Source organism: Arctopsyche grandis, chromosome 1 (assembly GCF_051622035.1).
Source record: "Arctopsyche grandis isolate Sample6627 chromosome 1, ASM5162203v2, whole genome shotgun sequence".
Taxonomy (NCBI): Eukaryota; Metazoa; Arthropoda; class Insecta; order Trichoptera; family Hydropsychidae; genus Arctopsyche; species Arctopsyche grandis.
The window spans coordinates 34,624,971-34,651,920 of NC_135355.1; the positions used below are offsets into that span (position 1 = coordinate 34,624,971).

At 35.2% G+C, this 26,950-nt stretch overlaps 2 protein-coding genes across 10 annotated transcripts in view; one reads left to right on the forward strand and one right to left on the reverse strand.

The window, feature by feature from the left end:
- Window positions 1–26,950, forward strand: part of LOC143916237 (methyltransferase-like protein 25B) — a 588,188-nt gene that overhangs the window by 46,467 nt on the left and 514,771 nt on the right. The gene's annotated exons all lie outside the window — the stretch shown is intronic.
- On the reverse strand, window positions 369–26,901 carry Gyg (glycogenin 1). Of its 9 annotated transcripts, none has more exons than XM_077437121.1 (10): window positions 26,725–26,852; window positions 9,881–10,019; window positions 9,522–9,696; window positions 9,287–9,449; window positions 9,088–9,214; window positions 8,841–9,012; window positions 6,028–6,732; window positions 3,858–4,362; window positions 2,436–2,478; window positions 370–1,932 (listed from the first exon to the last, which is right to left on the reverse strand). In XM_077437121.1, the coding sequence occupies exons 1-9, from the start codon at window positions 26,729–26,731 to the stop codon at window positions 2,444–2,446; spliced, it is 2,028 nt and encodes a 675-aa protein (XP_077293247.1). In that variant the 5' UTR covers window positions 26,732–26,852; the 3' UTR covers window positions 370–1,932; window positions 2,436–2,443. The 9 variants fall into 9 exon arrangements, with proteins under 9 accessions (XP_077293283.1, XP_077293247.1, XP_077293257.1 ...); XM_077437131.1 differs by having other exon boundaries at window positions 370–2,048; XM_077437157.1 differs by lacking the exon at window positions 6,028–6,732 and having other exon boundaries at window positions 369–1,932.

Here is a 26,950-nt window from a genome sequence, read left to right on the forward strand (position 1 = left end):
TAATTACATTATAGGATGTGTTTAATTTAATCTTGTAGAAATCTGGCCATCGATGCGTATAGAAAATTTGAAGAAAGTAGCCAAACTCTCAAAACAATAACGCCAATATGGGAGTATTTGATATGAAAATATGCAATTGAACTTTTTTTCTTATACATTTGATCCCGAGATTGAAAATTCCCAGCACCGCAATCCCGGTGCTGAAGTAACCTTCTGGGTTGAGTCACCAATTGCAAGTTTTCTAAAGTTGATGAAGTTATACCTGAATTTGTATATGTGTGTATATCTTTTCTGGAATAGATTTTTGAAGGTGTATTTATTCACATAGGTCATTTAATTGAACAGTAAAAAATAAAAGAATCGTTTTTTAAATATACATTTATTAAATGAAATATAATAACCATTAATTATAAAATTCCTTTGGTAAGTAATGGCATATAAAAAGTGGCATTCGTGTCCGACGAGTAATGTCAAAATATACTTTAACAAAAAGGGACAATTTTAGACTAGAGTTTATTATTATTTTTAAATGGCAATGAAAATTTCAATAAATAAGCAGAATGGGGGGGGTGATAAATAGAATTTATATTACATGTTACTTTTTGTCTTTAGGTTTTTTTTCCTTTTTTCTGGGAGGTGGGACAGGTTTATCTTCGCCTTTTTTCGCAGATTCAGCTTCAACATTGCTTTCTGTAACATCGACGCTTTCAGGTGTCGCCTTCGGAGTTGGGGGTTGTTTTTTTACAATTTTCTTTGGTTTTACTATGGGCGTTTCTTCAACAGCTTCCTTCACTGGTTCGACTATTTGTTCTGCAACTTTGCTTTCGCCTGATGGTGTCGTAGGACTCGACGTTGTCTCTCCTGTTGATTTTGGAATTATGACTGTGGTCTTTGATTCTACACTGGTCGTTTCTTTGGGTGCGTCTTTAATTGCAGTTTCCTGTGGAGGTTTTGTGTCGTCTTTTTCAGGTAGAGGTGGTTGGGATTTTTTTGCAACCTTTTTAGTTTTAGCAGGTGGCGTGACTGTATCTTTTGTAGTTGCAACTGGGGCTTCCTCCTTTTTCTCTACGGTTTTTTTGGGCTGTGGTTCAGCTGGGGATGGTTCTTCTTTCTTCACTATCGTGGCATCTTTTTCAATTGTGGGTTTTTCAACAGAACGCTCCGATTTCAGTTTTTTCACAGGTGCAATTTCTTTCTTTTTCTCTGAAGGTTTCGCAGGCTGTTCTGCAATTGTAGTAGGTGTTTCGGTGGTAGTTTGTGGGGTTACAGTTTCTTTTGCAGGAGGTTCAGATTTCGGCTTCTCCACAGGTTTCTCTGATTTTTCTATACTGGGTAGTATGCAACTTGAAGCTAATTCTTCAGCTTTCATAATTGAAGATTCAACAATTTCAGCTGATTTTTCTTTTAACGTCATGGGGCATATTTTCGAATCTTCAACTGGTTTTTCTGCGGCTTTTATTGGACATGTTTTCACTTCCACTGGTTTGTCTTCAGCAGTTATCGAGCTTTCTTCTGTGCTTTTTTTAATACTTTCGATGGGTCTTTCAGGCGTTTTAGCTGGTTTAACTCCGATTTGTGCTAGTGAGACGGGTCCGGAGACAGGTGGAGTTTCTGGGATATTAGTGTCTACCGACAAATCTTTTACATTTTGAGGAATTGCAGATAGAATTGGTGGAGTTGCTGTGGGCGTAGCAGATGTAACTGTGGGTGTTAATAAACCCTGTTCTCTCGCGATGATACTTTGGGCAATGGTGGCAGCATCCTCATGCTCATTTTCGGGTGTCAACAGGGGTTCCACTCCTCCAATTGGCGTAAGATGGCAAACAAGTTTTTCTATAGGCTTAGGAGATGGCGTACTAATTGATGATGTTTCAGATTTTTTAATTACTTCTGTTGTCGCTTGTTTGCTATCCTCTTTCTCTTCCGTCACGGCTACACAAGATATGGTATCATAATCAATATTGATTTTCCACAGAAAAAGTTTTCTCGATAAAGCATTTAATAGTCGATGTTAAGGTTTCACAACATGGAACAAGAAGTGTTAGAGCCTGGAACAGAGTTAATGGAAAGAAAGCTAAAATGTTAATAAGAATAAGCCAGCAGAGATCTACAGAGAAGGAGAAGAATATATTAATTTATTATATGTGGCAAGCATTATATAATAGCCAACACCAATAGCAATTTGAAAATAATTATTTTCAGTACATTTTAAGTTGTAAGTGAGGAGAATACAGTATGTAACAACTGTAGATAAGAATAGGAAGAAGAATCAACATTACATCTATGTCGATTTGTAATAATATGTAATAAAATAATGTCCAAAATTCGAGATAGATGTGATGGAACAAAGCTGTTACGATAGTCGGATGTAAAATAAGCAAAAAAACTATGTATGTATATATTTAACATGCACCTGTCACGTATTGGGAAATTACCTGAACTATCAAAGCTGCGTCTCTTCTCCGATGTCCTCGCTCACTGAATAGGAAGGAATATCAAATTGAGATGCCATTTAGTATTAATAAACTTCGCTTAGAATAAATGTAATTTCCGCAAAGGAGGAGTAGTCTTATTTTCATCAAAAACATTCTCAAAACGAAATCAAATCATGCTTTTTTACAAAGAAAAAGTGTAGTTATGAACAATGCTATCCATCGTCTTGAGACAAAAACATTACTTTTAAATTTATTATTTAATTTAAAAATAATTTATCTCTAGTATATATTTTAAAAACATTTGAAGGAATACTAATGATTAATTTTATTTTTATATCACATTGTAGTTCTGCCAAATACATCTTTGCAAAACTACTTCTATTTGTATTACTTTAATGTTAAAATTTTGATTTTGATTTTGCTTTAAACATATTAAAATTATTTCTATAATAATTAAATACATATTATTTAGGAGACATTTTCAATCATGTTGCGTTTTACATACATTTAGGCAATGTTTTTTCTCCATGTTCCTTTGAGCATTTGAACCACTTGTTATTAACATAAGCGATTGTCGTTTAGCCAAACGGTGAACTTAAATTTTTGATGATCTCATGTTGAAGAGGTTTTAAAGAATCAAGTGTATTATTAAGTATACCATATGTGGATATTTGAATGTGGATAGGCATGCATAACTTTTTGCACCAAAGGCCATAACCAAAATTGTATTTTTTACACGGTGACAATACTTTCACATTGTGATTGCCAAGCTTTTAGAATTATGTTTATATTTTATTTATTTTCAGATTTATATAATTCCATATTGATTATAAAGCATTTTAAAATTTTTGCAATAATATTAATGATAAAAGTATTGCTATCATGTTAAAAAATTGACTTTGAAATATAGAATTATCAAGTACACTTTTCTGAAACAAATTTGAATATTGAATGACATCTGAGTGTGAAAAAGCATTTTTGTAGAAACCAATAAGCATACCAAGCTGAAAACTGTATTTTCTAGTTTTCTGAATTCTTTGATAACCGCATGTAGCATTTTTTCATCTTTATTATAATTGTATGTAAAATATGACAATTTTTTTGTCAACGATTTACCTGGATATGGTAATTAGATTATCAGAATTGTAAAGTGATGTACACAAGACAAAATCTTATATGAATAGAATTAGTCATTTATTGATATAACATATAAATAAATTTTAACAATGGTATTGATTATATGTATATTTGAATGATTTTCATAATCCTCTTAGAATGAAAGTAATGATTTTGCCTGCAAGATACTGATGGACTAATTCTGTCAATTATTATTTGAAGCTCAACAACGTAATACACATTAATTTACATATTGTAAACAAAACACACGTGTTATAATCATTATAACGAAAATTTAAAACTAACCTTTTGAATCTTTCGCTCCCGTTTGAGCTTCCTGTGAAGCTGCCTTAGGAGGAACAGCGGATGGTTCATCCTTTTTTGGTACCTTTTCCTCAGGTATTGACGGGGAAACTACTACAGGTTTTACTACAGAAGGCACCACCTCTTTGGGCGTTTCAACTGGTGGAGTTGATGCCACCGGAGTTGCGGATACTGCTGGTGGTGCTACTACTGGTGTTTCTACCGGTGGTGCTACTACTGGTGTTTCTACCGGTGCTGCTACGGGTACTACTGCCTGTGTCACCGGTGGGGTAGATGGTGCAGGGGTGCTAGGAGGTGAAGGAGGAGCTTGAGCTGGTGGACTAGATAAAGTTTGGGAAATTTTAGCCCATATGTTGGAAAAGGCATCAGCTCCCATATAGTCAATATTGCCAGCTTCCCATCCTTGACGACGTAAATGTTCTTCGACGGCTGAACCTTGTTCTGACGATCCGATCGAGAGTTGTGATAGTGAACCGGCGAGACCCGCCTGAAATGAAACAAAAGGTGAAAACTGCATAGCAGTTCAATTAAAATAACATCTCGTTTTCTTTCTACGCGTTGATTAAAACCGTTAAACAAACTTTCAAGTATATAATACTATACGGCAGTGCTATTCAGACGTTCTCGTGTGGTAGGTCAGTTCATCTACATACTTTTAAAAGCATTATCAGTATCAAGTTGTTTTACTGCCATGAATATATTTGAATGTTTTAGAAACTAACAAAGCCGGACGTCAATTTTAGAAATAAACAGTGTTAAATCGAAAATTCAGTCAGCATGAAATCTCAGGATAGTGTTGGGAGCTATTAGGTTACACAGATATGATAAAATACCAAAAAATTGATACACTCGCCCTTCTTCATATTGAAAAATTTCAACTAAGTTGGCGTTTTTACAATTCTTGAAAAATAGTAACTAAAAAGATTCTCTTCATACTGGTAGATAAAAGATCCGCACATAGGAAATCACATACATACATATTAGCTCAATATTCGAAAGGTTTGACTTTTTAAGTAGCAGAATACAGGCTCATCTGGAAGAACCTAATAATAATAATATACATATGTATATAAGGACGCGATGTATGTATGTGGGTATGTGCCAGACCGTAGACACACAGCCAATCAGAATCAAGTGGTCGAGGAGACGCAGGGAAGCAGGGGGGGGGGGGGTGTGGAGCGTCATGTGACGTCAGGCCGAGCGACGACAGGTATGTGCGACGTCAGGCCGAGCGACGGGTGACACATATACACACCCACATTCATTCATCATTTCAAACGGATGAACGGCGCATAAATACGCCTATAAATTACATTACACTATATTTATATATAATATACAGTGCCGGCCTTACACCCAATGGCGCCCTCAGGCAATTTTTTCTAAACACCCTTAGAAAAAAATTATAAAAAATTGGATTATCATCCTCCTTTTTCCCGGCCTTGGGACCTTGCTACAGTTTCAGCAAAAGCATAGAAACCCAAATGTTTGGATATATTTCTTGTCAATTGTGCTGTTTTATAAAATTTAATACAGTGAATGAAAGGCTTTTAAATTGATAAGTTCATTGCTAATAATACTCGCGGTGAGCTTAATTTGAAGATTGGTTTTTTCCAGTAGATTGTTTGAATAGAATTTGCCGAGCACAAATGTAGAGCCTTTGGCGCTCTAATTTTAATTTTAAAGCGCTTTTGGCGCATCGAGCGGCGCCCCAACTTATTTGGCGCCCTCGGGCACCGCCCGACCCAGCCCCCCCCTAAAACCGGCACTGATAATATATAACTTTATTTTAATTCGTGTATCAATTCCTTTCCGCAGTCATCTGTTTAAAGCAACGGGCACAACACTAGTGTTGGACAAAATTTGTGAATATTAAAGAATTACTCAGGTCGATTAGTTTCATTAGGCAGAACCACGTTCAATTAGGTGACATTTTGTAAAAGCAAATAAGGAATATATGATTTTGATTAACTGTATTCACCGCATACTACCACATGGTTTATGAACCACTTTAGGAGTAGCACTGCTTTATAGTATTACGGAAAATTAGCAAGACTCAAACGTATTATGTGCAGTCGTAAAGGTTAGAAAGAATTTTGAGTTAAGTATGTACATAAATAAAGCTATGGAAGTGCAGTGCAGTGGAACCCACCTGGAGGTCAGTGTCGCTGTCCTCAGAGGGCGTAGGAGAGGGAGAAGGGGCAGGGGGCAACTCTTCATGTGTACATCGTTTGCAACCGTGGCTATCTATAGTTGTTGTATGGATTAAATAGTAATTATCATACGGATGCCTCGGCCTCATCTCTTCAGTGTGACGGTGGACTTCCTGATCGTCGTTCTTATTATCTATTTCCGCAATTACGGAGGTGTCATTTTGCTCATCGATCATATCATCGATAGCGTTCGACAAATTTTGCCAATCACTCGTCTTATCAAACTCGTCTTTGCTTACAATGGAAAGAGTCCCGCAGTGCGAGCCACCCGGGCCACATTTTTCATTCTGATTAGATTGCGAGTCATGCCATTCTTCGTTACTTACGATTTCGATTTGCGGTTCGTACGTCTCATACCAGGGTTTTACCAGTGTTACGCTTTGTACTTCGTCGTTGGACTGTTCCGATGCGGCAGTTGAGTATTGAGAGTCATTAGAGCAAGATGGTGGAGGCGCTGGCGCTACGGTTGGGCTTGGCGTGTAATTTTCCCACGGATCGTTAAAGTCGTCTGTGAGAACGATCGACGAGGATGTGCTTTTTAAATCGGGATCAGGGATAGGAGTCTGGTGCCAAGGGAATGGAGAGCTTTCATCTTGAGGGGGTTGGTAGCGCGCCTCATTTGATACACCGCACTCCCACTGAGCCTATGACCAAGTCAACCAAAATGCGCATGCACAAAATACAGGATTAAAAATCAAAACATAAAACAAGTTAAACACACAGCGGTTGACAATTCACAAACATTTGCGATGGAATTTTTAAACTGTAATAATATTAAGAGGGCTGGACACCAGCGCCTTGTCCATACAAACGTATTACACTTCTACCTTCCTCAATTATGGCATTAGAGAAATTATTTTTAAATATGCTATGGATGTCTACCATAGGCATGTTTGTGTGGTTTTATTTTTTTGATTAGTTATTTTTTATAGGAGCTAGGAGCCGCGAAACATCTATAAAATCGCCTCTTTTTTACACCCACGAAAAGAGTCCAGCGTGCTTATTTAACGGTTGATTTTTAAAAATATACGACCACACAAACATAGAAAATATCTTTCTTATACCGATGATGATTTTTTTTTTAATTAGTCAAGTTTCGGAGGAGAAAACTGGAGAATACGAAAACTCGATTTTGTCGATTTAAAATAGGTATTATCTGGTCGAGGCGCAACTGTCGCATTCAATCAATATATATATTGATATATATGTTCGCATTCACTCAATATATACATTCACTTAATATATGATATATATCGAAGAAAGGAACAGTGTACAGCCCTCTTAACTTAGGTTTCAACGGGGAAAATATTGTCATTCATAGTTTTGTATGTCTCGGTTTATACGACGTATATATTACTATTTATTGAACTAAAAAAATACATCACACTTTGAATCAAACGGGTTGATATAATTCATTCAAAATATATGTATAAAAATCATTAAATAAATAAGTTCAAAAGTTCTTGCATATACATATGTATATTTATTAAATAAAATATCAAAACTGTGACGAATCCATTAATATATAAAATGCAGGGCCGACGAGAGGGGGGGGAGAAGCTGGGGTAAGTTCCAGGGCCCGGATTACTCGAAGGGCCCAGTATCGGGACGTTCAACTAACCGATATTGATATTTTATATTATTCTACACAAAAATATTAGGTATTTGTCTAATAGTTCTGATATATTTTTCGCATATTAAAAATATATATTTAGAAGATCTTGTTTTTTTAGTTTGACATAGGGCGCGTAATTATTTTTCCAGGGCTCGGGATTCCTTTCGGCGGCCCTGAATCCCGAGGTTGGGTTTGAAATAAACCCATTATGTTGGGTTTGAAATAAAATAGGATAGATAAACACAGACGAACATAAAAATAAATGTTCAATTTTAAGCGTATGGACAAACGACAGTACAATTAAGACAATAAAATTGAAACATTGAAAATTCCAGTTCCAAAATGAAAATGAATTGTCAAACACATATGCATATAAGAATAAACACAGCAGATAAACATGGTGCTTATACAGTAATATAATATTATATAACTAACACTCATTAATACAAGCAAGTTTCAAAACACACAATAGGGAAGTAAAGTTATGTATAATATAAAAAAGCTTGGAGTTAAACTTTCGATAGAGTATTGATTGGAAGTTTTAATGCAAAAATATACACACATTAGGTAATTAATCAAGTGCAAATTATTATCAGGTGCATAAAATATTATTCGGTAAATAAAAAAAAGCAATTCTGTTACCTATGCAATCACCAAAAGTATAAATGATTTATATTTACATATTGATTTAAGGATTATATTATATGCATATATACAAAAGGTCTTCTGTGCAAAAATATGTAGAATTATAAATTCAATTCAGTCAAAGCAACTTACCGACATATCACTACCAGTTACAAAACTTTTCGACGGCTGCATGTAAAATTGTACTTGAGATGTAACTCGTGGTCAAACGATCAGATCGAAATAAAGACTCATACTGAAGATATGAGATAGTATTTCAGTATAAAAACATTATATTATTTTTGCGGTTGGAATGTAAACCACAAGACTGATCGATTTCAACCAAGTACTTACATATAAATAATATGATCTTGAATAATGTATCAATTATACTGTCAACAATACTATTGACACTAAAATTGACACATCTATAGTGTAGGCTGTTTATTCACATTTAAATTGTATTGGGTATATTATATATAGAAAATTAGAATAGAGAAAATGAAAAATTACCATAGCCGAATCGAGACAAGGATGTACTTTATCCAAGAATATGTCCCACCAATATTGCAATGGAGCTTGGAGATGACTTTCTTCGGCGACTGAGCGAGAACTCCAGTTGAATTTTTGTAACCACGGTTTAAGATTTCCGATGAAATGCATGATTTTCATGTCGCTTCCGTATCTGTGAAAGTTTCATAATATCATGTTGATTTATTTTTACAATATATGTATCACAGATCATGACTCGTGTGGTTACTGTTTGAGTGCTGGTAGATATGAGTAGAATGCTGTCGTGCAAACATTGTAAGCGAAGGGTAAGTGTTTTTTGATGTCTTCACGAGCCCATCCCGAGAAGAATTGATTCAATAAACCCTGATCGCCACCTGAAAATAACCAGCTCATTAAAACGGCATTTTTTACGAAAGCATCGTTAAGTAGTAATAAAATTATCTCACCATCAAAGCTACCCTTTTCTTGGGCGAATTTTACGAGTGCATCAAACGTTTCGTTCGATGGTTGAAATACGAAAACACCGGAGTTGAAGCAATCGGGCCAGCCTACATCTGGAGCTGCAGATAATTCTTCTCTTTCGAAGAGTTCATCGCAATTTTTAAAAACCTGAAATTATCCAGAGTGTTTTAATTATACTTAAGATAAGTTTAAGGTAAACTTCAAACGCTTCAAACTCACTAATGTATCCGCATCGAGGAATACACATTTTTGGTACTGAATAAGTGTCCAGCAGTGAATCTTCGTGAAGGTGATTCCTAATTCAGGTCGGGAAAGCAATGCCAAATGTGCAGCATCTTTAGAATCGAGCACATCCACAGTTATCACTTCAGAAAATACTGATTGTAAACGATCTCTAAAATATAACGATGATAATTTTTAATTTACATTCAAAATTCGAAGTTTTGTACAATAATTTCTAGTTAATATAACAGTTTTTGAAAGTAAGAATTGAAGTAAAAATAATAAACACAAATCAGATAAAACAATATGAATATCTGTCAATATTTTATATAAAAAAAATGCTATATTTTCAGTACTTCATAACATCAGTAACACCCGGAGTGATGAGGACCACCAAATTGTGTTTTGTGGCCACTTTTCGGAGAGAATGAGCCAATACCAGTGCTCCTAAGCAGTATGAATCGTTGGTGGCTAATGTCACCCATGCACATTTTTCTGAAACAAGATATGAAAAGAAATATTAGTCTTCAATAATTGTACACGAGGAAATAAAAGAGAATCATTGTCATGGAACATAGTATTACTCATCATTCTGAATCAACTACGATACAATAATAGAGGGGTTCGATAAATAAAGCCCATTTGTATGAATTGAATTAGTGGTAGATGTATATTTCCGTAGTAGATTTTTAAACACAAATACAAAATATGAAAGATGTTACATAATCCTTAATGGAAAATTATTATTCTGTGTCAAATGAAAATAAAACTCAAGTTCAATGTTGACTAAAAGCTAATGAGTCCAAGAATGTATTCTGCTCAAGTGCCAGCACTTTCATTCTTTCATCTGAAGTACCCGAGTTCAGGGTTACTTTAATAATACAACACTATTTTTTTAATTATATCGAATAAAGAAAGGATTCAAGGATTAGCAAAATGCGATGTTGGAAATCGTTCAGAGGAAATATTTAATCACACAGCTATTTTCTGTGATGAGATGTTTGGCTTCGGTTGATTAATTCAACAAATCGATAACTTATTGTTAGGATTATAATAAATTAAATTTGGCAACGCAATCACAATTTGATACGATGCACATATACGTTTGCTTCAAAACAAATAAAAACTTAGCAGATATTCGAATATCGGATATTTACAATTACAGGTTTTAGTTTATAAATGTTAACAATTAAAAAGTGCAAATTCTCACATAATTTAAGTTCAGTCGACGTCGATTTTATATACTAGTGGCTCATATCAAATAATTAACAACTATATGTAGGGCCTGTACGACATGGTCGAGTTTGGGTCGCAATCTTGCGAGTTGGGACCAATTCGACATGTTGAGGGCTGCCACTTTACTTCCTTCCCGGCCGTCATATTAAATAATCGTATATTAGAACACAGGGTCTACCTCACGGCACCGAATGTCAAAAGATCGAAAAAGCAAATATCGGAAGGCAAAGATCGAAAATCAAAAGATCTTAAGTATAAAGATAAAAAAGGGTGCATGGTAAACGGTACTATGTATGTATATATAATATATATATCAGTGGCATGCGGTGAAATTATCTCTTTTTTTGTCATACAGCCTTGTTTAATGTGCGCGCGCAGATACGGGAGGAAAAGCCCGTTCCTCTTGTTCCTGTTGTATCCTGCTCGCGCAAATTAAGTGAGCATGTACGACGGGGGGAGAGAGAGTTTTACCGCACGCCACTGATATATGTATAGACCGTTTTTCATATGTATGCATGGTAAACGAAAATTTTCGATTTTTTAACATTCGGTGCGGTGACGGTCACCCTAAAACACACCCTCATTTTATTCCTTTCACCCCCATACATATAGTGTGGCAACCCCGAGGTACTGGCCGTAAAACCACCGGTTGGCCAGTGCTTCGCCGGTAAGCATTTACTTCCTTCCCGGCTGTCGAAATAAATAGTTGTGCATTACCAACACAGTCGTCTCATTCGCCCAACCCCCATAATAGTAATGATAAATTATTATACCTACTATAATAAAAAATTGAAGAAATCTTGCAATACGAATTATTAATACCATTTTCGGATCATAACAAATTAATTGACGTATAACAGGGTTCCAAATATCGTATTATAGATTTTATAGAAAAAAGGATTCCATATAAGTAGATATATATGAGCCGATATAAGTCCACTTTCAATTATAAACCTTATTTCGAGAAATATCTCGCAAAACATTAAATTTGATGTTGTGCTTTTAACAATATTTAAAAACACTTCTGGACATATCAAATTAAAATAAGTGATAATAATTTGTGAATTAAGTCAAATAGAAAGTGTTTTTGGAACTGAAAACTGGACCATATGTGAACCAGTCACAGGACAATCGGTCGCTCTACATCGGTCACACGTGATCACCCGTCACACTAAAAATGGTCACGAGAAAAATGGTCACAATCAGTTTTCTCGTGACCGATTTTAGGGTGTGACCAGTTTTCTCGTGACCAGTTTTAGTGTGACGGGTGATCACGTGTGACCGATCTAGAGCGACCGGTTGTCCTGTGACCGGTTCACATTTGACTAGTAATCAACGAACCGATAGTTAACGTGTGTAGCTCTCGATTAATGTAATTTTTGGGTGCCAGACGTTCCGTGATCGAGATCTTAGTGATGTGCGCGAGATCGCTTTGTGCGGAATAATCACCGAACCATTAAATACACACTACATACTAAACCAAATAATCTGAAATGTGATAGAGGAAGTGATAGCATTTGTTACAAATTTTATAAGTTTCCTTTGGCATTATACAACAAGTTAAAGTCCATACATAAAAAAAAGTTTTTTAAAAACATACCTCTTCTATAATTTGTATATAAAATTATTATTTTGAATAAAAACAATAATTTTATTTTACTACCGCCATCTATGTTTAAAACTAATAAACAAACGATGGATAAACATCAACGACTATCTCGCCGGGCAGATATCAAACGCGTCTTACACGATATTTTTGCACCATCGTAATGGCGGAGGATCCATTTACTTATATTGATGACCAAAATGAGCAATATGGCAAAGTATTAAAACGATCGGATAAGAGGTTAACTTTTTCCTGAATTGTAATCGTAAGTGAAACGTAAAGGAGTCATGTAATAAAAATAGATTCATAAATACACAAACACATTTGGATCTTTTTTGCATAACAACGTTCAATAGTGATAAAAATAAATATGACAATCGCTTTTTAGATTGAATAGATAATTTGTACAATTGTAAAACGAGAGTATATGGAGAGTGTGCGTACATATGTATGTATGTAAGTAGGTAACATAAAGAACAGGAAATGTTGAAAGCATAAATCTGGAATTATCATTTAAATTTGGCATCATCAAGGAGTTTCACAAATAGAAACCGTGGGTTTGTTCTAATAACATACCATCGAGCAAATGAAGTGAATTGGCAGCGACCAACGCGCAATAACCATTTTGAACCCAACAAACATTTACCAAAGTGTATTACCAACAAATGTTTGTCAAGGTTGAACAAATACTTCACACCAAAAAAAAAAAACTATTAAAATACAAGGGCAATTTCTTTTTAAACGTGATCCCTTTAATTCAAAACCCCGGTAGACGGAATCTGAACTCCTATGTTCTACAAATTGGCATGCAAGTCAGAAAGGAAGTGAGTGCATTGACTCGGTGTTCGATTTCGAGGCCTAGCCCTGCACTTGAATGCAGCGAATGGGGGAGGGGTCGGGAACACCCACACGTGTTGCATTTGGAAGAACGTTAAAGTGCACCGAGTGAGCCACACCTTCCATTGAACGTTTTTATTAAGAGTGGAAACTTTTGAAAACCGAATCGATCGAGGACTTGTTGTTGGGAAACAAACACCGCATAAAAAATATGAGACATGTGCCAAATACTGACTGCTCTTTTTATATACGTATTATATTTTTCAACAAGTGGACAAGTATCAAGTGGGTCAGGAGAGCAAGTTTTTTTTTAAAACTCCAACTTTCATGTGCCTCTTAATTGGGTTATACGATACGGTTATTTTGACCCAACTGAATTTTCAATTAACTAACAAAATCTACGACGGGTCAAAGGTAATGTCTAATTTATTTAAAATAAATGTGCAAAAGCTTTAATAAATTTATGCATGTGCTATTTTTTTTAAACGTATTCTTAAAGCACAGATTTCACATAGTATCTTAATGTTTTATGATTTTCAACTTTCACCCTCCCGAGCAACATATAAATATATTTATAAATAGCTTGACGCCAGTACTACAGTTACTGGAGCAGAAGAATTATGTTTATATTTGTAGAAGCCAGACATGGGTCAATTCCGGTTATATTGACAAGCAGGCCCGGCCCGAGGGTATATGGCACCCCTAGGCAGATCGGTTTCAGTCCCCCCCCCTTAAATTTTTAAACAATAAATTTGATGAAAGTTCTTAAAATTTTATGTTGAAGAAAAATATAGTAAGAAAAAACCTAAAATTAAATTTGCAATGTTTATTCAAAATAGGCACTTTTTATGGGTTTGGTGCAAACGATCGACAAGCGCCAGACAGACTGAACCACAGATTAACTGGATGGCTGATTTAAACGCAAATCTCGACTTCACGAATGATAGATTGCACATCAGATGACGAGTAACCTTTCGATGTGCACAGATGCAATTATTAAAATTGAGTTGGATCTTTCTGGCGAATTTAATAAGGCAAAATTCGGAACTAAATTATCAGAAGCACAGAACGTATACAGGGTAGGTATGTCGGGACTTCGGGTAGATCTCGCTTAGTGTAAGTGCGAGCAGTGTACACGCATAAGGTACACGTGTCGTTAATTTGTGGTTCAGTCTGTCTGGCGCTTGTCGATCGTTTGCACCGCATCGACTTTTTATGTACCTACATAGAAAAATTAATTTATATTCAACCAGTGCTGGTTTTAAGGGGGGGGGGGGGGCTGGGTCGGGCGACGCCCGAGGGCGCCAAATAAGTTAGGGCGCCGAACGATGCGCAAAAGACGCTTTAAAATTTAAAATTAGAGCGCCAAAAGCCATTCAAAATTTTAGATTAGACCGCCAAAGGCGAAAGTTCTTTCTAAGGGTGTTTAGAAAAAATTGCCCGAGGGCGCCATCGGGTGTAAGGCCGGCACTGTATTCAACTTGAATTGAAGAATTTTATAGACATTTCTTCATTCTTATTCTATAAAATAGACATTTCTTCATTTTATAGAATATGATTATTTAAGATATTTAATTTCGTGAATTAAATCCATCCCTGATATATGTATATATGTTTGTACGTATATACACCAGTGTTGTACCCGATGAAACATCACAGTATGAGTGTTGGCCAATTAAGTTATTAAATAAAAGAAATTAAAATAAATGTGTCAGTCCTGTGTTCGATCCGCACGCGGACGAATTTTTTTCAAATGCGTTTAATGTAATGTTTATATTTAATTATTTAATATGAAAAAAAATGGTAAAACTTACCTACCTACATACCTACATATAAATAATATAAAACGCCAATTGAAAAAAAAAATTAAATAAATTTTCAATAGATGGCGGTAAATCTTCAGACACTTAGCGCCGTCTATAAGCCTAGATAAAACATTGGTAGCAAACAGTATATATATATATATATATATATATATATATATATATATATATATATATATATATATATATATATATATATATATATATATATATATATATATGTTTTTTTCTTTTGTTATTATACCTACATATGTATATTCGTACGCTTTGTTGGCATTGTTTTAGCCGAGACGTACATATGTATGTCGAATCGAAACGACTATTATAGTACGGCGAGCGTTATTTTACACACACACACAGAATAGCGGTATTATATGTTTCAGCAGTATTTTACATACAATACATTTCCAAATTACCATTTGTACCGACGACAGTTTATTGTTTTACAAGTTTTATTCGCGAGTTGTTGATATTTGACAGTCAACTTCCTGCGTTTCTCGTAAATTATAATATGTGGGTCAATCATTATTGTTACTTCGAGTAGAAAATTTGAGTTGAATATAAAATGTCTTGTAAGTTCAAAAAAGGTCAAATTATTATTTTTAATTTAATAATCGAAATAAGAAAAAAAAAATGGAGGCGCCTCGCAGCGCCCCTAGGCACGTGCCTAGTCTACTGCACCTTTGATCCGGCCCTGTTGACAAATACTATTGATATACAAATTAATGTAAATTAGTTTCCAATACAATATTAATGTTAAGTCTAGGATTTGGTCTGAATAAATAAGCTGTTTTAGTAAATAATTCATCATGAAAGTTCTATAACATATGTACTAAATTTTAGATCGAGTAAACACCCAAGCTTTCATCGACTTGGTTCAATATTGATTCTGCTAAATAAATCATGAACGCATCGCAGCGTGGGTATTCAAGTAGTCTGCGTGTATTTATAGCTCAAACTTGTATACTAAAATATCAATATATGAATGATAATAACGTTTATCTTCGAACATCGCAAATTGTAAACTATTAAGACGTCAAATAAAAGCAGTCAATTGCCAATAGTAGGATGCATCGATTCGGCGGAATATCGAAAATGCGCAAAAAGTTTTGGCAATTCCGAACTGGATATTCGCATGAATGTGTCTGCAAGTCCAAGGCCACTCTGCTACTTTGGATTTACATATGTATATTCGAATGATGTCCGTCATTTTAATGCAAAATAGACCTATGTAGATATTTGAGTTTAAACAGATTTGCAAATTTTGGCGACGCCGAGCTCTGGAAAGATTTTAATCGTTTTGGGGTATTTTTGATTCCTTTGAAATTTAGTAAATGTACAAGGTGTTAAGTTTTGTGGAATTTTTTTCGGTAGAAGAACAAAATTCCACATATTTTCGGGATAAAGCAATTTGGAACTCACTTAGAAAATTAATTTGTGGAACATTTTACATTTATGTTTATCGAACATTTTACTGCTCATTTTAATTAGTTAAGATATCTACGATTATGTTGTACAGTTCAATTTGGTCAAAGATGTCAAATTTTGAACCCGGCAACCACCGAGAGTTTGCCGGGTTCAATCCTGTAGGTTGATTGAAAATAATTTATTTCGAGTATTATCTGTAGTGCTGCTGGTCAGACTTGGATATATTTGTAACTCCAGGACGATCGTTTCCTCATCAAATTGTCAAAAACCATCCTACCCACCATGACATCGCTATTTGAATATGATTTCAAAAAATTATGAAATATATTTATATACTATATATGTACAAGTTTAATACCACATATGTAGGTGTCACTCGGAAAATATAAAATTGGGTTTCTGGGCTATGTCGCCTTTACTAAAGTATAAATAAATTTTATTTTATTTTCATAGAACATGAATACTCGCCTTTACAGATCGCGACGAGTGCACTTTAAACAGATAAATACATACAGTCAATCGATCAAAACAATATATATTTAATAATTTTATATTTATTCGCATTTATACAATGCGAATTCATACAGACATCTATGGAGAAATTTTTGCAGCATTTTATAGTGAAATTGCAGAACCTGAAGACGCTGAATAACTTGAGATTAGCAAGAGCGATAGTTAAGGAGATGAAAATCAGAAAAATTGGCAAACTCTAAGATAAGAAACGATCGACCTGAGTTAAAAACCAAGGTCTGGCCAGCAGCGGGACTTAAGTGGGAATCGAACCCGTGACACTCACGTCGCTGGTTAATATAAATAGATTTAAAATTGGAGAACAGGAATAACTATGTATTATATGTAATTGACCCGAGTTCATTTTCATATGTTGGTATGAACTTCTTTACTATTTGTCGGGAATTATTTAAAAAATATATTTATATCAAACTAGTTGTTTTACCAGGCTTCGCTCAGTATTTGTAATATAAACAGCGTAAACATGGCGAATCTAATAGTGAATATTCATTTGTTTTTTTATTAAATTTATTTGAATCGAAAAAAATGTAATATTCAACCAATTGAACTGTCGACGTTTTGTTTACGAAGTTACCAACCAAAGATACTTACATATATACATACTTACATATATAAAAAGTCTCTTTCGAAATTATATATTAGATTGAGAAGAATTCATTGATGTATAAAAAAAAATTACTTTTATCTCTTATATGTATGTATGTATATTATGTATGTATGTATATTATGTATCTATTTATATTACACGTTTAATGTTTTTAAGATAAATTTCATTTTTCCAAAGGAATGTTTAGAATAAAAATCTAATACATAATTTCGAAAGAGACTTTGTAAGTATGTTTGTTTGTTTGGTCCGTAGAGTCCGTGACGTTCAATTTAATAAAAAAAAACAAATGAATATGCGAATAAACTCAATAAAATGATTACTGGTGTATTTTATTGAATGGAAGCCGGGTAAAAGCACGTTTTCTTTATACACAGGCAAAGTTTTTTCAGTAAAATTATTTTATTAGCTGCTCCCTGAACATGCGTAGACGCTCTTGAATTCAGATTGAATATGTTCACATGCAATATTTACTGACATCACAAAATTCAACCCAGAAAAAATGAAGACCTTGAAAAATTCACAGCAATTATGTAAATTTCTATGTATAATTCGAAACGATTTCCAGCGCACATGCTCCTGTAAAGTTGCCAAGAATCCCCTGTTCTATGTCAAAATAGTGGTCGCAACAAAGCCGCCCCCATCGACATAAGATCTATTTATAATTTTAAAATCTCATCCTCCTCCTGCCGTTAGATTTTGGGACTTGTCGAGACATTGACCTGGATCATTCAGGTGAGAGTTGCTTTCTACCGATCGTCTAATTTTTATATAGAACAAGAGATGGGAATACGCCAGTTGCACAGAAATCTCGACAAGCATGAGGTCTAGAGGTAATTATAGTGGATTGGAACGGATGGATGTCTCGTCGACGAGGAATGACAACAGGAGCAAAAAAGGTAGCACCCTACAAAGCTTCAAGAATAAACTGCAGTCACTCATTTTTTTTCCTTTCTAAAAAGCACTGGCTACAGAGACGGGCCCTTTTTATTTTAAAGCACGTGAAACCCGATGGCGATGAACTCAACCAGTGCATCCAGTTTGTACCCACTCACTCGACTGGTAGGTACATATGTACATGCATACACACATTGTACTCCACGTGGACAACAAGCTGGTTAAAAATAAACCAACAGAATCAAAAAATTGAGTAGGCACTAACTAAGTTGTCCAAAAACAATATTGTGGAAACGAAATGTAATTCGGGAAGGTTGAAATTGTCTAATTTGCGTCACGCGGTTTTGTATAGCTTTCAGCAGATGGTCGATGGATAATGTGGTTGCCAAGATTGGGAAAATATGTCGTTGTTTGTGGCTGAACGGACCGTTAAAATCTCTCTTCTATGTGGTCTTCTATCTTCTATGGTGGTTGCGTTTATGTTTAGCACCGAGAGGTTACCAGGTTCGATCCCAGGCTAATCTACTGCTGGTCAGACTTGGATATTTGCCACTCCAAGTCGATCGCTTCCTCTCAGAGTCTACCAATTTATCTGATTTCATTATTAAAACGGTTCCTTCATCAAATTGGCAAAAACCAACCTACCCGCTATGTTACAAATATCTGAATTTGATTTATGTACAATTATATAAAAACATATCTACAAGTCTAAATCCATAGATGTCTCTACGGCTTAATTCATTTGAGACTTTTATGGTCCATGGGATCTTCAGCATACGTCTGTAGACACACATCTCAAAAGATTCGATGCGGCTGGTCATTCTGGTCTTCAGAGTTCACGTTTTGCACCCACATATGTTATACTTGGATATTTGTGACTCCAGGTCGATCGTTTCCTATCGGAGTTTGCCAATATATCTGATTTCATTATTGAAACGGTTCGTTCATCAAATTGGAAAAAACCAACCTACCCGCTATGTTACAAATATCTGAATTTGATTTATGTACAATTATATAAAAACATATCTACAAGTCTAAATCCATAGATGTCTCTACGGCTTAATTCATTAATTAATTAATTGTCAAATTCGTGTTCTTCAGCCTCTCGCAAGAAAAAAGTTCCCTGCCTCTCCCTATCATGCTGAGGACAGCTTCATTTGAGACTTTTATGGTCCATGGGATCTTCAGCATACGTCTGTAGACACACATCTCAAAAGATTCGATGCGGCTGGTCATTCTGGTCTTCAGAGTTCACGTTTTGCACCCACATATGTTATACTTGGATATTTGTGACTCCAGGTCGATCGTTTCCTATCGGAGTTTGCCAATATATCTGATTTCATTATTGAAACGGTTCGTTCATCAAATTGGCAAAAACCAACCTACCCGCTATGTTACAAATATCTGAATTTGATTTATGTACAATTATATAAAAACATATCTACAAGTCAAAATCCATAGATGTCTCTACGGCTTAATTCATTAATTAATGAATTGTCAAATTCGTGTTCTTCAGCCTCTCGCAAGAAAAAAGTTCCCTGCCTCTCCCTATCATGCTGAGGACAGCTTCATTTGAGACTTTTTTGGTCCATGGGATCTTCAGCATACGTCTGTAGACACACATCTCAAAAGATTCGATGCGGCTGGTCATTCTGGTCATCAGAGTTCACGTTTTGCACCCACATATGTTATACTTGGATATTTGTGACTCCAGGTCGATCGTTTCCTATCGGAGTTTGCCAATATATCTGATTTCATTATTGAAACGGTTCGTTCATCAAATTGACAAAAACCAACCTACCCGCTAGGTCACAAAAATCTGAATTTGATTTATGTACAATTATATAAAAAAATAAGTACAAATCTAAATCTATAGATGTCTCTACGGCTTAATTCATTAATTAATTAATTGATAATTTCGTGTTCTTCCGCCTCTAGCAAGAAAAAAGTTTCCTGCCTCTCCCTATCATGCTGAGGACAGCTTCATTTGAGACTTTTTTGGTCCATGGGATCTTCAGCATACGTCTGTAGACACACATCTCAAAAGATTCGATGCGGCTGGTCATTCTGGTCTTCAGAGTTCACGTTTTGCACCCACATATGTTATACTTGGATATTTGCCACTCCAGGTCGATCGTTTCCTATCGGAGTTTGCCAATATATCTGATTTCATTATTGAAACGGTTCATTCATCAAATTGGCAAAAACCAACCTACCCGCTAGGTCACAAATATCTGTACAAATAAGTACAAATCTAAATCTATAGATGTCTCTATGACTTAATTAATTGTTAATTTCGTGTTCTCCAGCCTCTCGAAAAACAGAGATTTATGTAATAAAAAATGCTGCAATGTTTGTAATTTATTGTCTAGGAAGGCGTATTGGGGTTTACTTGCTAGGCCTTCCTGGTATATACATATCTATGTAAAATAAAATAAATCTTCCATGACAACTTCTGAAAACAATTTTATAGAGACCATTGCCAAACCTTATCAGGGTCACCAATTGAACCAAACCAATTTATCGATGAATGTAATTGTTGTCTTAATTTTGCCGTGGCTTATCATGTATTATTATATGCATATATCAACAGGTAAACATTCGGCGAGCTGTATGTTATAATTTTAACCAAATTCGAAACCACGAAGCTGCATCATTATATACATGGGTATATTGAGGTCGAAATAAAAGTTTTCTTTCATCAAGATCAAGTATCAGGTAAACGCACAACCGCAAGGAGGTCGGAGTCTGGTTGTGGTTTTAAAAATAGCCGAGTGGCGAACGACATCAATCAACTGGGTAGAATATATGTCGACAGGACTTTGATAAATGCATTTAATTGCATTTAAATAAGTAGACAAAATGTGTAAAAGAGAAAGTATGCACTGAAGAAGTCATTAAAATAATAAATTTCTGCCTATTTTCATTCATTGTATCCCACGCATTTTCCTCAAGCATAGCTGGTCTGGCCAAGGCCCCCGCGATATTTCATATATGTATATGTACTTAACAAACCCAAGAGTAGATGACACATGTATAATATTGTAACGTGGGAACATTGTGGGGATTATCCGCCACCTAAAGTGCATTCGGGAGCTTACAATGGAGACCCTCGAATTGACCTAGCGAGATTCTAAGTGGTCGATAGAATTTCTAAAACCCTGAGAGCGCGAGAGCATGAGACTCACTTAAAACTGTACGTGCCTAGACGATGGAGAAACAAACGGATCGGGGAAGCTATAGTGAGCGACTTGCCCTTTATAAGTAGGTTACTTAGGCCATATCAGAGCATTCTGGAACGAGCTCCGGCTGCACGTGAATCTCCTGAATCATTCAATAAATGCTGTGAAGCGACTTTGGCCTATCATTTGGATTCTCAACCCACCCCTACGTAACGATATATATAGCAAATTGGATTGATTGCTGATCTGATGGGGTTCGATGCTTGGGTCTATGAACACTTATTATGAGCTTTGAATGAATTTAAGCCATGAAGCATTAAACAGTCTTAAGATCTGGAACACCCTAGAAGTTTTGTAAACGCGAGTTTTAAAGTATCGATGGCATAACGAGGAGAGATAGAAAACGGAATACGTGGGTTAGAAGTATGTGAAAGTCCAAAGGTGGTTGATTTAATGATGAGAGTAAAGAAAATTAAATGGCAATGGGCGGGTCACGTAGCTAGAAGAACGGATGAAAGAAGTTCACTAATGGTACCCGAGAGAATGTAAAAGGGCGCAAGAAAGACCACAGGGTAGATGGGTGGATGACAACAGAAAAATGTGTAGAATGAGATGGAAGAGAGTTGTTGAGAGTTAACAGAGAGGAATAGAAGCGTGTCGGAGAGGGCTTCATCCGGTAATGGATGGCGAATGGCTGTGAATAATGATGATGATATATGTATAGTACACCATAGACCATAAAGGTGTGCGAACTGAAAAGTATACCTCTATGGAATATCTAAAAGTACAAATTAAAGTTGAGCGATTTGACGAAACCTCTATGACAAATAGATCACCTCGTTTATGGGTCCCACAAACTGTCACAGTTTTGGCGAAGATCTCAATGTTGTATTTTTTGGGTACCAGATCTTCGAGTACAAGTTGTACAATACATTTTCTGTGTATCTCCCACTAATATGTCTAGCTGCATGTCCGCCTATTTCCAATTCCACTATTTTTATTTAACCTACTCGTTCCATTTTAAATCACTTTTAAGCACGCGCGTAACTACTATGGGCATGCGGTGCATGCCGTATTTTAAGATTTAGGGGCCCAAAAGATTTTCAAATAAAAATCTTGAAAGTCATTTTAAAATTACTTCAATGCCTACTAGGAAACAATATTTAAATTTTATACTCCAAATTTGATACGCGACACATTGCGTGTCGAATTTTCACCCATCTGTACACCTTTTCACGACATTCAATAGTTTTCCGTTATAGTGCAGTAATAATAATTGTCTGCAATTATCTATAAAAACAATGTTAACATAAAATGTCTTTGAAATATGTAATTGTATAATTTGCGGCTTTGAAAGCGCGGATAAAGGACATTTAAATTATATGAGTTAATTACCAATTTCATTTTAATAAAAAAAATACTAAAGGGGGCCTTTATTATTTTTTCTAACATTTGCATGCGGGCCCAATTTTTCTAGTTACCCCACTGCTTTTAAGTTTTTGTTATTCGAAGCATACTTTTTTCATGATTCTTTGAATTGCAAGTATATTTTTAGCATCCAAAGTTCAAGTTTTGCATCCATGCGTCATTTCCGGTCGAAAGTCATATCCTTCATTCTTCCAAAAGTAATTTTAATATACATCTTAGTGACTATCTACTGTATATAGGTATTTATTGTATAAATATTGACTTGGCATATAAAAATATTTTTTTTGAATTTTGTTCTTGAAAATATTACCACTAAAAAATATATGCATGTAAACTTCAATATGAATTTTTGGAATGTTATCATTTATCACTTTGACGGGTCAATAGAGTCGTGAGACCTATCGATCCCACATAAGTTAATGGCGTTCGATTTGGTGAAGACAACAGAACAGACATTTGAAGAGTTAAAAGACCACCAAAGTCGTCCAAATGCTAAAAAATCAATCTGAATGATCACAATCTGTAAGATACAACACAAATACTATCAAAAATTCACGATAGCTTGCATCAGGCTAAGTATGTATGTAGTTAAGCCTACAAATTACAATCAGTAGTAGAGCTATATTTAGAAAACGTGTTCGTGTGCTTATGCTCTTGAACAAATTCAGTTATATCAACACTTCTTTCGCTTGTTGAAAAAATGTTGATTAAGTCCATAGATACACATTTACTTGTTTATATTGTAAGAACGTCGCCAAAACCAATCATCCATTGTGGCGATTTCAATTTATTGAAATGTTTACCGACGATTGATATTGAGATTTTTAACGACTATACATTTTTTATTTCTAGATTTCACAGGAAACCAACATTGAGCGATTAAACTGCGATGCTGGTTCTAAAACTATCCAAAGCCAAAAATGCCCAGTGTCTTCGATGAGAGATCATTCCGCTACAAATAGAACTCCTCCTCGCCATCGACCTAACATTTTTGTTTTGCAGGCTCTCGCTTTCGTGAACCGTCTATTTCCGATGTCCACCACTTTATTACATCTATCTTCACGTGTCTGTGTTAACATTCTGTCCAAGTCAGTGGTTCTCAAAGAGAAAAATAAAAAAAAACCCCAAAAAACTATATCATAATGGAGGGGTCTACCTCACGGGACCGAAAGTGAAAAGCCCGAAAAAGCAAATATCGGAAGGCAAAGATCGAAAATCAAAAAACAGGGTGCATGGTAAATGGTACTATGTATATAGTATATATCAGTGGCATGCGGTGAAATTATCTCTCTTTTTGTCATACAGCCTTGTTTAATGTGCGCGCGCAGGATACGGGAGGAAAAGCCTGTTCCTCTTGTTCCTGTAGTATCCTGCTCGCGCAAATTAAGTGAGGATGTACGACGGGGGGAGAGAGACTTTTACCGCACGCCACTGATATATATGTATACTAACCGTTTTTCATATGTATGTATGCATGATAAACGAACATTTTCGACTTTTTAACATTCGGTGCGGTGACGGTCACCCCATAATGGAGATATCATGGTAATTAGCCTCGTCCATGGTCGCGCCTAGGAGTTTGGCCGCCTGTGTGCAAACTTGAATCGGTCGCTGTTTGATTTTATCAGCATTTGTAGAAATCATATTATTAAAATAAAGTGTATGCGAGTAAGGTAAGAATCTTACATTGTGATAAATATTGTGTAAGAAATATAGTGTTGAAATTTTTAATCACAATAAAAATTAACCAGAAATATATATAGAGTGAAAAAAGAAAAAGTTATAGGCGTTTAAACAATTGAAATCTGACAATAGGAGAATAGGCTAAACAAACGGTGGATAAACGTCAACGACTATCTCGCCGGGCAGATTTCAAACGCGTCTTACACGATATTTTTGCACCATCGTAATGGCGGAGGATCCATTTGCTTATATTGATGACCAAAATGAGCAATATGGCAAAGTATGAAAACGGATAAGAGATAAGAGAGATAAAAAAGTCGTCTTAATGTGAAACGTAAAGGAGGTTTGTAATAAAAAAAATAGACAGAAAACCAAAAAGTTTTGTTCTGAACAGGACCAGACGACAGAGATACGGAACGTTTTCAAGTTCATTCATGAAAGTATAGTGTTTTTACCCCCAATCCCACATCTAGGACATTTTTCTTTTGATCACCAACTAATACCCAACATCCTTGAAGAAATACACCAGGCAGTCGCAAATATAATAGAACGTAAAAGACCTAACTCTATGCGGACCGAAGCTATACCTGCCATCCCGTATTTCGCCGAATTATAGTTCGGGTGTGTAACAAGTTGTAACTTGTAACAGCAATCTACAAGTATACAAAAGACAACTTAAATGCATTTTAAAAAGTACAATGTCTTGTTTCGTCTATTTGCAAGCCTCATTTAAGGAATATACTTTTTTCGACTCTCATTCATTTGGCCGCCTGTGTGCGTTGCACACATTTGTACATATGGTAGGTGCGGCCCTGGACTCGTATATTTACATATGTATAACGACAACGTGGCTACTTGCACTATAAGTAAAAATAAGATTATTGATATTCTCAAATGCCTAAAATGTTTAGATATGATATTATAACATGTTGAAAGAAGTGCTCTAATGGTACCCGAGAGAATGTAAAAGGGTGCAAGAAAGGCCACAGGATAGATGGATGAAAAAAAAGAGTTGCTCAAAATAGAAACGAATGGAAGCGTGTTGGAGAGGCATTGCGAATGGCTGTTGATGATGATTATAATGTATAATCAAATATAAAAATAAATAAATCCAATAGTTTTTCATTATGAAAATATTGTCAATTGTCGCCAAATTTAAAACTAGAAGATTATTCTAAAAGTTTTTGTAAATAAATTATTGGTTTTCTTGAAAATGTTGTATATATGACAACAATAATTTATTAATAAACATCATACGGATATACTTCTGCAGCAAGGCCAATATTTTAGCAATTTATGAATATTTTTGTGAATTGGTTTTTGAAATTTGGTACAAGTAGCAACAATTTACGTTCTATTCATATTGAAAAGTTTGCTTATGTGTATAATGTGACTTCTTATTAGGTTGGGATCTTTTTTGCAGAACTAAAGTACCCATCTAAAAAGCTTCAGTTTCGATTTGCTGAAAGAAATTGTTCAATTTCTATAGTATAGTGTTTTAATTTTAAAACTGGATGATTTTTTTAATGTGAATTTAATTTAAATTCATAGTAAATAAAAATATTTTTTATTTTGGATAGAAAATGTGAGAAAAAAATAAAATCAAAAATATTTAATTACAAATTGCACTAAATTACAAACATCGTAAATAGTCAAAAATTATTGTTGCAAAAAGTTTCACTCGGTAATGAATTAATAGTCAAACCAATTTTGAAACTACATATATTCTCAATAGTCAATAGATATAAAAAAAAGTTGAGAATCGTATGAGACTACGAGATAATATTCGATAGATAGAAATGGTCGATATGTTAATTGGTGTATCTTGTATGGGTGGTGATGTGGCCTTGATCTTAAGTTCTATACTTAGATAAGAAATTTGTGCAATTTTTGATAAATGAAATTCAAGTTGCGAATGCATATTCGAAGATTGATAACGACTTACCGGTCATTTTGAAATGAAATAACGCGACACGCCGCTCTGCGACCGCCGCACTGAAATACACGACACCACACAGCAAGGCGTCTCAGCCACGAATGTCACACTTGACGTTCAATGGCAGCGTTAACACTAGCGGTAGATACCGCGTTATTTGACGGCGTGGAAACATACAGCGTGTTCCAATTTTTCACCAATCCGCGAGCCACACGACGCCCCTCCATAACTCGGG

Excerpts from the sequence above, each read along its gene's own strand:
- Gyg (XM_077437103.1), bottom strand. Across the intron at positions 9,215-9,286 it reads AGAAAAGGGTAGCTTTGATG|GTGGCGATCAGGGTTTATTG; the intron begins GTGAGATAATTT and ends GGTTATTTTCAG. Across the intron at positions 9,013-9,087 it reads TATCTACCAGCACTCAAACA|ATACGGAAGCGACATGAAAA; the intron begins GTAACCACACGA and ends AAACTTTCACAG.